At 41.3% G+C, this 13523-nt stretch overlaps 1 protein-coding gene across 1 annotated transcript in view; it reads right to left on the reverse strand.

The window, feature by feature from the left end:
- Positions 1 to 13523, reverse strand: part of LOC106561901 (low-density lipoprotein receptor-related protein 4-like) — a 281986-nt gene that overhangs the window by 100707 nt on the left and 167756 nt on the right. Inside the window, 1 exon segment of the mRNA XM_014126232.2 lies at positions 6397 to 6513. Coding sequence (XP_013981707.2) covers positions 6397 to 6513 — 117 coding nt within the window.

The following is a 13523-nucleotide window of genomic DNA, read 5'->3' on the forward strand; positions in this document are numbered from 1 at the left end:
GAGAACACTCAAACCACTTTGTAAAGACTGTTGACATCTAGTGGAAGCCTTGGGAAGTGAAAAATGAATCCTAACTCACGGTGTGTTTCATAGGCAAAGTGTTGAAGGTGATTGTTTTCTATCCAAATCTACTAATTATATGCATATTCTAGTTACTGGGCAGGAGTAGTAACCAGATTAAATCGTGTACGTTTTTTATCCGGCCGTGCAAATACTGCCCCCTATCCCCAACAGGTTTTAAACAAATCAAAATGTATTTGATATTTCAGATTTTTTAAAGTAGCCACCCATTGCCTTGAAGACAGCTTTGCACACTCTTGCCATTTTCTCAACCAACTTCATGAGGTAGTTACCTGGAATGCATCCAATTAACAGGTGTTGTGGAATTTCTTTCCTTAATGCATTTGAGTCAATCAGTTGTGTTGTGACAAGGTAGGGATGGTATACAGAAGATAGCCCTATTTGGTAAAAGACCAAGTCCATATTATGGCAAAAACAACTCAAATAAGCAAAGAGAAACAACAGTCCATCATTATTTTAAGACATGAATGTCAGTCAATAAGGACAATTTCAAGAACTTTCTTCAAGTGCAGTCGCAAAAACCATCAAGCGCTATGATGAAACTGGCTCTCATGAGGACCGCCATAGGAAAGGAAGACCCAGAGTTACCTCCGCTGCAGAGGATAAGCTCATTAGAGTTAACTGCACCTCAGATTTCAGCCCAAATAAATGCTTCACAGAGTTCAAGTAACAGACACATCTCAACATCAACTGTTCAGAGGAGACTGCATGAATCAGGCCTTCATTTCCAAATGTGGACAATAAAGTCAGTAAAGTATATCAGGATCATGATATGCTTTTTCAAATGCAAAATAAGCACACTTTCTGATGCTTATTTGAGTTTTGAGGACATGCTCAATAATTTCACAAATATTGTATTCAAATCATTCCTTCAGACACTAGCTACACTTGTTGTATTCCCTCTGGATAAAGGCGAGCACAAACCGCAAGCTAAAAGCACTAACTTGTAGCCTAGCAACAAGAATCACATTTTCTGCTGTAGTTCCAACTGTCATTTTAGAATCTGGGTGTCACAAATTAGTGTGTAAACGATGTGTGGTTAAACTGACAACTGGAGAAATAGTTAACGCTAAAGTGAGTAGCTAATTGTAGATATTTTATTTATCTTAGTAACTTAGCCCAACTGAAGAGATTTTCGATGTACCGATTCCATGGCATGCAAAATGATGCCGGATTCAAAACTTTTTTCAATTAAAATTATTATACAAAATTCATGCAACCAACAGAATGTTATATACATTACCATTAACAAGTTTGGGGTCAGTTAGAAATGTCCTTGTTTTTGAAAGAACAGCACATTTTTTTGTCCATTAAAATTATATCAAATAGATCTGAAATGCAGTGTTGACATTGTTAATGTTGTAAATTACTATTGTAGCTGAAACTGCAGATTTTTTATTGAATATCTACAGTTGAAGTCAGAAGTTTACATACACCTTAGCCAACTACATTTAAACTCATGTTTCACAATTCCTGACATTTAACCCTAGTAAAAAGTCCATGTTATAGGTTAGTTAGGATCACCACTTGATTTAAAGTATGTGAAATGTCAAAATAATAGTAGAGAAAATGATTTACTTCAGCTTTTATTTCTTTCATCACATTCCCAGTGGGTCAGAAGTTTACATACACTCAATTAGTATTTGGTAGCATTGCCATTAAATTCCACAAGCTTCCCACAATAAGTTGGGTGAATTTTGACCCATTCCTCCTGACAGAGCTGGTGTAACTGAGTCAGGTTTGTAGGCCTCCTTGCTCGTACACACTTTTTTAGTTCTGCCACAAATTTTCTATAGGATTGAGGTCAGGGCTTTGTGATGGCCACTCCAGTACCTTGACTTTGCTGTCCCGAAGCCCTTTTGCCACAACTTTGGAAGTATGCTTGGGGTCATTGTTCATTTGGAAGACCCATTTTCAACCAAGATTTAACTTCTTGACTGATGTCTTGAGATGTTGCTTCAATATATCCACATCATTTTCCTTTCTCATGATGCCATCTATTTTGTGAAGTGCACCAGTCCCTCCTGCAGCAAAGCATGCACACAACATGATGCTGCCACGGTTGGGATGGTGTTCTTTGGCTTGCAAGCCTCCCCCTTTTCCTCCAAGCATAACGATGGTCAATATTGCCAAACAGTTCTATATTTGTTTCATCAGACCAGAGGACATTTCTCCAAAAAGTACAATATTTATCCCCATCTGCGGTTGCAAACCGTAGTCTGGCTTTTTTATGGCGGTTTTGGAGCAGTGGCTTCTTCCTTGCTTAGCGGCCTTTCAGGTTACGTCCATATAGGACTCGTTTTACTGTGGATATAGATACTTTTGTACCTGTTTCCTCCAGCATCATCGCAAGGTCCTTTGCTGTTGTTCTGGGATTGATTTGCACTTTTCGCACCAAAGTACGTTCCTCTCTAGGAGACAGAACGCGTCTCCTTTCTGAGCGGTATGACAGCTGTGTGGTCCCATGGTGTTCATACTTGCATGCTATTTTTTGTACAGATGAACATGGTACATTCAGGTGTTTGGAAATTGCTCCCAAGGATGAACCAGACTTGTAAAGGTCTGAGGTCTTGTCTGATTTCTTTTGATTTTCCCACGATGTCAAGCAAAGAGACACTGAGTTTGAAGCTAGGCCTTGAAATACATTCACAGGTACACCTCCAATTCTTAAAAAAAATATATTTTACCTTTATTTAACTAGGCAAGTCAGTTAAGAACAAAAACTTATTTTCAATGACGGCCTAGGGTCAGTGGGTTAACTGCCTTGTTCAGGGGCAGAATGACAGATTTTTACCTTGTCAGCTTGGGGATTTGATCTTGCAACCTTTCGGTTACCAGTCCAAAGCTCTAACCACTAGACTACCTGCCGACTCATATGATGTCAATTAGCCTATGAAAAGCTTATAAAGCCATGACATCATTTTCTGGAATTTTCCAAGCTGTTTAAAGGCACAGTCAACTTAGTGTATGTAAACTTCTGACCCACTGGAATTGTGATACAGTAAATTATAAGTTAAATAATCTGTCTGTAAACAATTGTTGGAAAAATGACTTGTGTCATGCACAAAGTAGATGTCCTAACCGACTTGCCAAAACTATAGGTTGTTAACCTGTTAGGGCTAGGGGGCAGTATTTACACCGCCGGATAAAAAACGTACCCGATTTAATCTGGTTACCACTCCTACCCAGTAACTAGAATATGCATATACTTATTACATATGGATAGAAAACACCCTAAAGTTTCTAAAACTGTTTGAATGGTGTCTGTGAGTATAACAGAACTCAAATGGCAGGTCAAAACCTGAGAGATTCCTTTACAGGAAGTGGCCTGTCTGACCATTTCTGGAACTTCTTTGCCATCTCTATCTTTTACTAAGGATCTCTGCTCTAACGTGACACTTCCTACGTCGTCCATAGGCGCTCAGAGCCCGGGAAAAACCTGAATGTCGTCATCCCAGCCCCAGGCTGAAACACATTATCGCCTTTCTCAAGTGGCCGATCAAGGGACTCTGGGCTTAGGCGCGTGACCTGGCCGCCCCCGTCTTTGTGATTTTTTTCCCTCTGTTTGCCGAAAAGGAGATTCCCGGTCGGAATATTATCGCTTTTCTACGAGAAAAATGGCATAAAAATTGATTTTAAACAGCGGTTGACATGCTTCGAAGTACGGTAATGGAATATTTAGAATTTTTTTGTCACGAATTGCGCCATGCGCACGACCCTTCTTTACCATTTCGGATAGTGTCTGGAACGCACGAACAAAACGCCGCTATTCAGATATAACGATGGATTATTTTGGACCAAACCAACATTTGTTATTGAAGTAGCAGTCCTGGGAGTGCATTCTGACGAAGACAACAAAAGGTAATCAAACTTTTATAATAGTAAATATGATTATGGTGAGTGCTAAACTTGCCGGGTGTCTAAATAGCTAGCCCGTGATGCCTGGGCTATGTACTTAGAATATTGCAAAATGTGCTTTCACCAAAAAGCTATTTTAAAATCGGACATATCGAGTGCATAGAGGAGGTCTGTATCTATAATTCTTAAAATAATTGTTATGCTTTTTGTGAACGTTTATCGTGAGTAATTTAGTAAAATGTTAGCGAATTCCCCGGAAGTTTGCGGGGGGTATGCTAGTTCTGAACGTCACATGCTAATGTAAAAAGTTGGTTTTTGATATAAATATGAACTTGATTGAACAAAACATGCATGTATTGTATAACATAATGTCCTAGGGTTGTCATCTGATGAAGATCATCAAAGGTTAGTGCTGCATTTAGCTGTCTTCTCGGTTTTTGTGACATTATATGCTAGCTTGAAAAATGGGTGTCTGATTATTTCTGGCTTGGTACTCTGCTGACATAATCTAATGTTTTGCTTTCGTTGTAAAGCCTTTTTGAAATCGGACAGTGTGGTTAGATTAACGAGAGTCTTGTCTTTAAATAGCTGTAAAATAGTCATATGTTTGAGAAATTGAAGTAATAAGATTTTTAACGTTTTGAAAATCACGCCACAGGCTTCAACTGGCTGTTACGTAGGTGGGACGAATTAGTCCCGCCTAGCCCAGAGAGGTTAACAAGACATTTGTGGAGTGGTTGAAAAACACGTTTTAATGACTCCAACCTAAGTGTATGTAAACTTCTGACTTCAACTGTACATAGGTGTACAGAGGCGACTACGGGATGCTGGCCTTCTAGGCAGAGTTACAAAGAAAAAGCCATATCTCAGACTGGCCAATAAAAAGAAAAGATTAAGATGAGCAAAAGAACACAGACTCTCTGCCCAGAAGGCCAGCATCCCGGAGTCGCCTCTTCACTGTTGACATTGAGACTGGTGTTTTACGGGTACTATTTAATGAAGCTGCCAGCTGAGGACTTGTGAGGTATCTGTTTCTCAAACTAATGTACTTGTCCTCTTGCTCAGTTGTGCACCGGGGCCTCCCACTCCTCTTTCTATTCTGGTTAGAGACAGTTTGCGCTGTTCTGTGAAGGGAGTAGTACACAGCGTTGTATGAGATCTTTAGTTTCTTGGCAATTTCTCACATGGAATAGCCTTAATTTCTCAGAACAAGAATAGACTGACGAGTTTCTGAAGAAAATACTTTGTTTCTGGCCATTTTGAGGCTGTACTCAAACCCACAACTGCTGATGCTCCAGATGCTCAACTTGTCTAAAGAAGGCCAGTTTTATTGCTTCTTTCATTAGAACAACAGTTTTCAGCTGTGCTAACATAATTGCAAAATAGTTTTCTAATGATCAATTAGCTTTTAAAATGATAAACTTGTATTAGCAAACACAAAGTGCCATTGGAACACAGGGTGATGGTTGCTGATAATGGGCTTCTGTACGCCCGTTTCCAGGTACAATAATTATTTACAACATTAACAATGTCTGCACTGTATTTCTGATCAATTTGATGTTATTTTAATGGATACAAATGTGCTTTTCTTTAACGAGAAGTGTATCTTTAAAATGGGATATAGTAGTTGTATGTTTGAGAAATTTGAATGATGAGATTTTTGTTGTTTTGAAATTGGCGCCCTGCTATTTCACTGGCTGTTGGCGAGTGTGTCCCGCAGGTGGGACACTAGGTAGCCACATATCCCAAAAACTGAGGTTAAATGTATTTGGCTAAGGTGTATGTAAACTTCTGACTTCAACTGTATGTGATTTTCTTTGCTATGTTTATTTTATGGCATAGTAAAGTGTTTGCGGACTAAAACCTCCCTGTCTCTGTGTTAATCTCTGCACGCTCAACCCAATACTCCACGGTTTACCACAACGTGCATCAGGTGCGTGTCTTAAAAATGTCTCACCCCAGATATCTCCCTGCACTCACATGGTAGCAGGGAGATTTCTGAGGTCCGGATTGGATGCATGTAGAAACTGTCCCATTATGAATAATATCCTAGCTCCATTTATGAAATTAAGGACGTGTATCTGGAGCATGTCTACTCCTTATATCTAATAAAACGTCTGATATCTGGAAATATATAGATAAAGATATCCCCTGATATTGACCCTTTTCGCCCAGTGCACGCACGCACGCACGCACGCACACACACTGCAGAAGTCATGTGCTTTGACCTCTGCTATGTTGTACATGATTAAACACGTTGGTTGAACCTTTTGAAACTGTTATTAATAGAATCAGATGGGATAGAATAAAACCCTGCACACCAGACTGTGGCTCTCTAGGAACATGGCACTTGATAAATCTGTTGATTTCTTGTGTTTTTTAGGTGAGATATTACTTTGCTATTCACAGAAATTGTGCGTGTGTGTTTCTGTGTGTATGTGTGTGTGTGAGACTTACGACAGTCCTGCTCGTCGGAGTCATCCTCACAGTCGTTGTCCCCGTCACACACCCAGGAGCGGCGGATACACTTCCCATTGTCACAGTGGAAGTCCAGTGGAGAGCAGGTGGGCAGCACTACAGAGGAAAAGACCAGCCATTATCACAGCTGAAGCAAAGTATGGGCATACACAAACACAAATGCATGATAGCGAGAACAAGGCCCCATGGACACAGCCAATACACTAGTATAAAAAACATTAAGAACACCTGCTCTTTCCATGACATAGACTGACCAGGTGAAATCTAGGATCCCTTATTGATGTCACTTGTTAAATCCACTTCAATCAGTGTAGATGAAGGGAGGAGACAGGTTAAATAAGGATTTTTAAGCATTGGACAAATGAGACATGTATTGTGTATGTGTGCCAGTCTGAGGGTGAATGGGTAAGACAAAAGACTCACAGTTGAAGTCGGAAGTTTACATACACCTCAGCCAAATACATTTAAACTCAGTTTTTCACAATTGCTGACATTTAATCCTAGTAAAAATGTCCTGTCTTAGATCAGTTAGGATCACCGCTTTATTTTAAGAATGTGAAATGTCAGAATAATAGTAGAGAGATTGATTTATTTCAGCTTTTATTTATTTCATCACATTCCCAGTGGGTCAGATGTTTACTTTTTTTTAAATAGAAAAAATACACATTTAATGGTCTAAGTCCACAACAATGTTTAAACCACATCAATCTGATTGGGTGGGCCTGTCAGGGCCTGGCTCCCCAGTGGGTGGGACTGTGTCCACCCAGGCCAATCTCATGTCTACGCCCCTGATGCAAACAGTGCATGATGGCAATTGCGCATCACAAATAGCCTACTAACCAACACTTCGGACTAAACTTTTTCAATACCTGGTTTGCATACCCATTGTTGCTTTAGTTAGCATTTACTGGCAGATATCATAAGTTGAAAGTCTTTCCTACCCTACTGGATACCAACGCAATTCTTCTGTGAGCTGCTCTATGCCAAAACCAGATGACAGCTGCACACTCTTGCTGCCTGCAGATGAAATTGCGCTGAAACTAGGCTATGTGTGCGGGCGCGCATGTGAATATACAGTTGAAGTCGGAAGTTTACATACACCTTAGCCAAATACATTTAAACTCAGTTTTTCACAATAGCTGACATTTAATCCAGTAAAAATTCCCTCTCTTAGGTCAGCTAGGATCACCACTTTATTTTAAAATGTAAAATGTCAGAATAATAGTAGAGAGAATGATTTACACACACTCAATTAGCATGTCACGCCCTGACCTGAGAGAGCCTTTTTATGTCTCTATTTAGGTTTGGTCAGGGTGTGATTTGGGTGGGCATTCTATGGCTTTTTTTCTATGCTTTGTATTTCTTCGTTTTGGCCTGGTATGGCTCTCAATCAGGGACAGCTGTACATCGTTGTTGCTGATTGGAAGTCATACTTAGGCAGCCTGTTTTCCTTTGGGGTTTGTGGGTAGTTGTATTCTGTTTTGTGCTTATCACCTGACAGAACTGTTAGTGTCGTTTCCGTTAATTGTATACGTGTTCCATTTGTTTCTCCTTCTCCTATATTAAAAAAAGAAGATGAGTATACACTTCCCTGTTGCGTCTTGGTCCTCCACACACGACACGCGTTACATAGCATTTGGTAGCAGTGCCTTTAAATTGTATAACTTGGGTCAAACATTTCAGGTAGCCATCCACAAGCTTCCCACAATGAATTGGGTGAATTTTGGCCCATACCTCCTGACAGAGCTGGTGTAACTGAGTCAGGTTTGTAGGCCTCCTTGCTCGCACACGCTTTTTCAGTACTGCCCACAAATTTTCTATAGGGTTGAAGTCAGGGCTTTGTGATGGCCACTCCAATACCTTGACGTTGTTGTCCTTAAGCCATTTTGCCACAACTTTGGAAGTGTGCTTGGGGTCATTGTTCATTTGGAAGACCCATTTGCGACCAAGCTTTAACTTCCTGACTGATGTCTGGAGATGTTGCTTCAATATATCCACATAATTTTCAATTCCTCATGATGCCATCTATTTTGTGAAGTGCACCAGTCCCTCCTGCAGCAAAGCATCCCCCACAACATGATGCTGCCACCCCTGTGCTTCAAGCTTGGGAAGGTGTTCTAAGGCTTGCAAGCCTCCCCCTTTTTCCTCCAAACATAACAATGGTCATCATGGCCAGTTCTATTCTATTCTTCAGTTCTATTCTACAGTTCTATTTCTCCAAAAAGTATGATCTTTGTCCCCATGTGCAGTTGCAAACCATAGTATGGCTTTTTTATGGAGGTTTTGGAGCAGTGGCTTCCTTGCTGAGCGGCCTTTCAGATTATCTCAATATAGGACTTGTTTTACTGTGGATATAGATACTTTTGTACCCGTTTCCTCCAGCATCTTCACAAAGTCCTTTGCTGTTGTTCTGGGATTGATTTGCACTTTTCGCACCAAAGTACCTCCATTTCTAGGAGACACAACGCATCTCCTTCCTGAGCGATATGACGGTTGCGTGGTTCCTTGGTGTTTATACTTGCGTACTATTGTTTGTACAGATGAACGTGGTACCTTCAGGCGTTTGGAAATTGCGCCCAAGGATGAACCAGACTTGTGGAGGTCTACACATTTTTTGACTTATTTCTTTTGATTTTCCCATGATGTCAAGCATAGAAGCACTGAGTTTGAAGGTAGGCCTTGAAATACATCCACAGGTCCACCTCCAATTGACTCAAATGATGTCAATTAGCCTATCAGAAGCTTCTAAAGACATGACATCATTTTTTGGAATTTTCCAAGCTGTTTAAAGACACAGTCAACTTTAGTGTATGTAAACTTCTGACCCACTGGAAATGATACAGTGAATTGTAAGTGAAATAATCTGTCTGTAAACAATTGTTGGAAAAATTACTTGTGTTATGCACAAAGTAGATGTCCTAACCGACTTGCCAAAACTATAGTTTGTTAACAAGAAATATGTGAAGTGGTTGAAAAACGAATTTTAATGACTCCAACCTATGTGTATGTAAACTTCCGACTTCCACTGTAAGTGCCTTGGAATGGGGTGTGGTAGTAGGTGCCAGGCGCACCGGATTGTCAAGAACTGCAACGCTGCTGGATTTTTCATGCTCAACAGTTTCCCGTGTGTATCAGGAATGGTCCTCCACACAAAAGGACATCCTGACAACTTTACACAACGGTGGGAAGCATTGGCATCAACATAGGCCAGCATCCCTGTGGAATGCTTACGACACCTTGTAGCGTCCATGCCCCGAAGAATTGAGGGTGTTCTGAGGGCTAAAAAAGGGGGGTGCAACTCAATATTAGGAATGTGTTCCTAATGTTCGGTATAGTCAGTGTGGAATGGAAATGCAACACAATTAAAAGACAAAGAGACAGAATGAGAAAGAAAGGAAAGAAGCAAAGACAAGGTCATGGCAGGGAAATACACTGGATGGAGGGGAGGTTGGTTATTTATTATCCTCCATATCCTACTCTGTGTCCATTTCCTGAGTCCAAAACTCAGCGAATTCCTTGCTAACTTCATATCCACTCTGAGTCCGCTGTACCCATCGCAGAATAACTGGCTCTTTGTCATCAACATATAATTCAATTACTACAAGGAGAGGGGGAGGAAGAGGAAGAAGAAGCGGACGAGTTCTCTTTCTTGTGGGCCTTCAGGCCACTAATATATGATAAGAAGTATGAAATATTGACCGTCCAACATGGACTACATGAAAAATGCATGATGTCACTGAGTAAAGCAGCCCATGTGGCAGCCAGCTATGAAGTCTGAACTGACTGAGTGATTTATGAATGAATAATGTGTGTGTGTGTGTGTGTGTGAGACAGAGACACTATGGAGTAACGGGGAGGAAAGCCCCACTGTATTATTAACAGACAGAGAAAGAGAGCAAAAGAGAGAAAAAGAGGGGAAAAGAAAGAGAGAGTGAGAGAAAGAGAGAAACAGAAAACATACAACAGAGACATGGAAAGAAAGATATATGCAGTGAGAGAGTGAGAGAGATAGTGAGAGAGAGAGAGACATATTGGAGACAGAGGGATGATGCTGGGTTGTCATGAAGCAGCGCGTCACACAGTGATTAAATACAGGCAGAGAAAGAGAGAGAGAGGCAGGCAGCATCAGAAGGAGAACAGACCCCACTCATAAGTATCTCATATTGGGCTCCCGAGTGGCGCAGTGGTGTAAAGCACTGCATCTCAGTGCTAGAAGTGTCACTACAGGCCCTGGTTCGATTCCAGGCTGTATCACAACTGGCCGTGATTGGGAGGCCCATAGGGTGGTGCACAATTGGCCCAGCATCGTTAGGGTATGGCCGGGGTAGGCCGTCATTGTAAATAAGAATTTGTTCTTAACTGACTTGCCTAGTTAAATAAAGGTTAAATAAAAATAAAATAAATAGAAAATGTTTTTCTACATAAATGTATTCCCCAACATTGCCACCAGCTTTCATGTGATGGAATGAAGCCCAACTTCGTCATACACATAGGGTGCGTCTCAAATGGCTCCCTATATAATGCACTACTTTTGATCAAAGCCCTATGGGCCCTGGTCAAAAGTAGTGCACTACATAGGGAATAAGGTGCCATTTGGGATGCTATCCCACTAACATCTTAGGCAACAGATCATTCATATGGGTTTAAAGTGGAACAAATTGAAAAATTAGAAGGTAGCAACACACTTTATGGTATTTAGTCATTAATCAATTTTCCCTCTTTCCTCCTCTCCCCAGAACCATCCCTTGTCTCTACAGAATTATAGGATGAATAGTGGTCACATCTGTGCAGTGGTGGTAGTGTCAATTACAGTGAGTTGAATCAGTGACGTAGAGAATGAAACACAGTTCAGTCACAGTTCAGTGAAGAGTTACTATAGAAGTAAAGAGCTATGTGTTAGTGTCTTAGCAAGAGTTTGTAAAACTTGCCCCGAACCACTGATATTGGGACATAACTATTTTAGCCTCCATTAATGGTTAAGGTTAGGATTGGGTATAGGGTAATCTGATCCAAGATCTGTGTTTAAGGGCAACTTCTACCATGAGATTCTGTGCATTAGCAGTCTAGCACAGTCTTTGAGCTAGCACCTAACACTGAATTCTCTTTTCAAAGTTTTCAATGTAACATCTTTGAATAATTCAACTGATCTGGGCGACAGAGAGCGCAGTGTGAATACACACGTATGCAGGCAGGACACCCACAAGCACAAGTTAAACAAAGAAATGCCGTCTTAAGGTAAAAAAACATTTGTGCTCACACAAACATACACGCATATGATCAATCACACACAAACACAGTTGTAGTGGAGGGTAAATGCACGCAAACTGTGCTTACGCAACTTTCTTATTTTCCATGAACGTTTACCCACGGTTTGCAGAAATAAGGCTTGAAAGTATATAGAGCGTTACTTTACTCTACGCGAATGACAATCAACGATTATGCACCAATTTTTTACCACTACATTACTGCACACACACACGAGCAGCTGAGAAATCTAACACACACACACACACACACACACACACACCTTGGTTGTGGTATCAGGTGGATGAGTTCGGAGTTGATGAGGTCTCCTCCTAATGCTTTGATGCCTACTCAGCTCAGCTCCTGTCATCCCACTGCATTCCAAGCACGCACACACATGCACACATACACACAAATCCACATTTGCTCATCTCTCTCCATGGTCTAAGAAGCAAAATGTGCTTCAACTTCACCATCTCTCCCAGTGTGTGTGAGTGTAACCCACACACTGACTTTGCCTTTCCCAAGGCTATTCCTGGCAGAGCCACAGGATTCCAACTCACATTCCAACCAGTGTTTCCACACACCTGCCATTCCCATCACCATTATCGCACACATGTGCAAACACACTGGCCACTTGGTTTATGGTGTGTGTGTGTGAGAGAGAGAGCGAGAGAGAGAAATAATGTAGATAAAGAGGAAAGGTGTGTACAAGAGTCTCTCTTTCTCCCTCTCTCCCAAGGAAGAGGGGCCCATTTTATGGAGATGAATGTGGGAGGTTTTAAGTGGCTCCAAGGAACAAAGTTAATGGGCTCTCCTTTGCTGGAACAGAGATACATCAAGTAGCCCTAATGGGACCAATATACTGTATGTGCCTTAAAGAAAATGTGGCTGTAACTGATATACTATTTACCTATACAGTGGGAGAAAAAGTATTTGATCCCCTGCTGATTTTGTACGTTTGCCCACTTACAAAGAAATGATCAGTCTATAATTTTAATAGTAGGTTTATTTGAACAGTGAGAGACAGAATAACAACAAAAAAATCCAGAAAAACGCATGTCAAAAATGTTATGAAATGATTTGCATTTTAATGAGGGAAATAAGTATTTGACCCCTCTGCAAAACATGACTTAGTACTTGGTGGCAAAACCCTTGTTGGCAATCACAGAGGTCAGACGTTTCTTGTAGTTGGCCACCAGGTTTGCGCACATCTCAGGAGGGATTTTGTCCCACTCCTCTTTGCAGATATTCTCCAAGTCATTAAGGTTTCGAGGCTGACGTTTGGCAACTCGAAGCTTCAGCTCCCTCCACAGATTTTCTATGGGATTAAGGTCTGGAGACTGGCAAGGCCACTCCAGGACCTTAATGTGCTTCTTCTTGAGCCACTCCTTTGTTGCCTTGGCTGTGTGTTTGGGGTCATTGTCATGCTGGAATACCCATCCACGGCCCATTTTCAATGCCCTGGTTGAGGGAAGGAGGTTCTCACCCAAGATTTGACGGTACATGGCCCCGTCCATCGTCCCTTTGATGCGGTGAAGTTGTCCTGTCCCCTTAGCAGAAAAAACACCCCCAAAGCATAATGTTTCCACCTCCATGTTTGACGGTGGAGATGGTGTTCTTGGGGTCATAGGCAGCATTCCTCCTCCTCCAAACACGGCGAGTTGAGTTGATGTCAAAGAGCTCCATTTTGGTCTCATCTGACCACAACAATTTCACCAGTTGTCCTCTGAGTCATTCAGATGTTCATTGGCAAACTTCAGACGGGCATGTATATGTATTCTTGAGCAGGGGGACCTTGCGGGTGCTGCAGGATTTCAGTCCTTCACGGTGTAGTGTGTTACAAATTGTTTTCTTGTTGA

This window comes from Salmo salar, chromosome ssa11 (genome assembly GCF_905237065.1).
Source record: "Salmo salar chromosome ssa11, Ssal_v3.1, whole genome shotgun sequence".
Classification (NCBI taxonomy): Eukaryota; Metazoa; Chordata; class Actinopteri; order Salmoniformes; family Salmonidae; genus Salmo; species Salmo salar.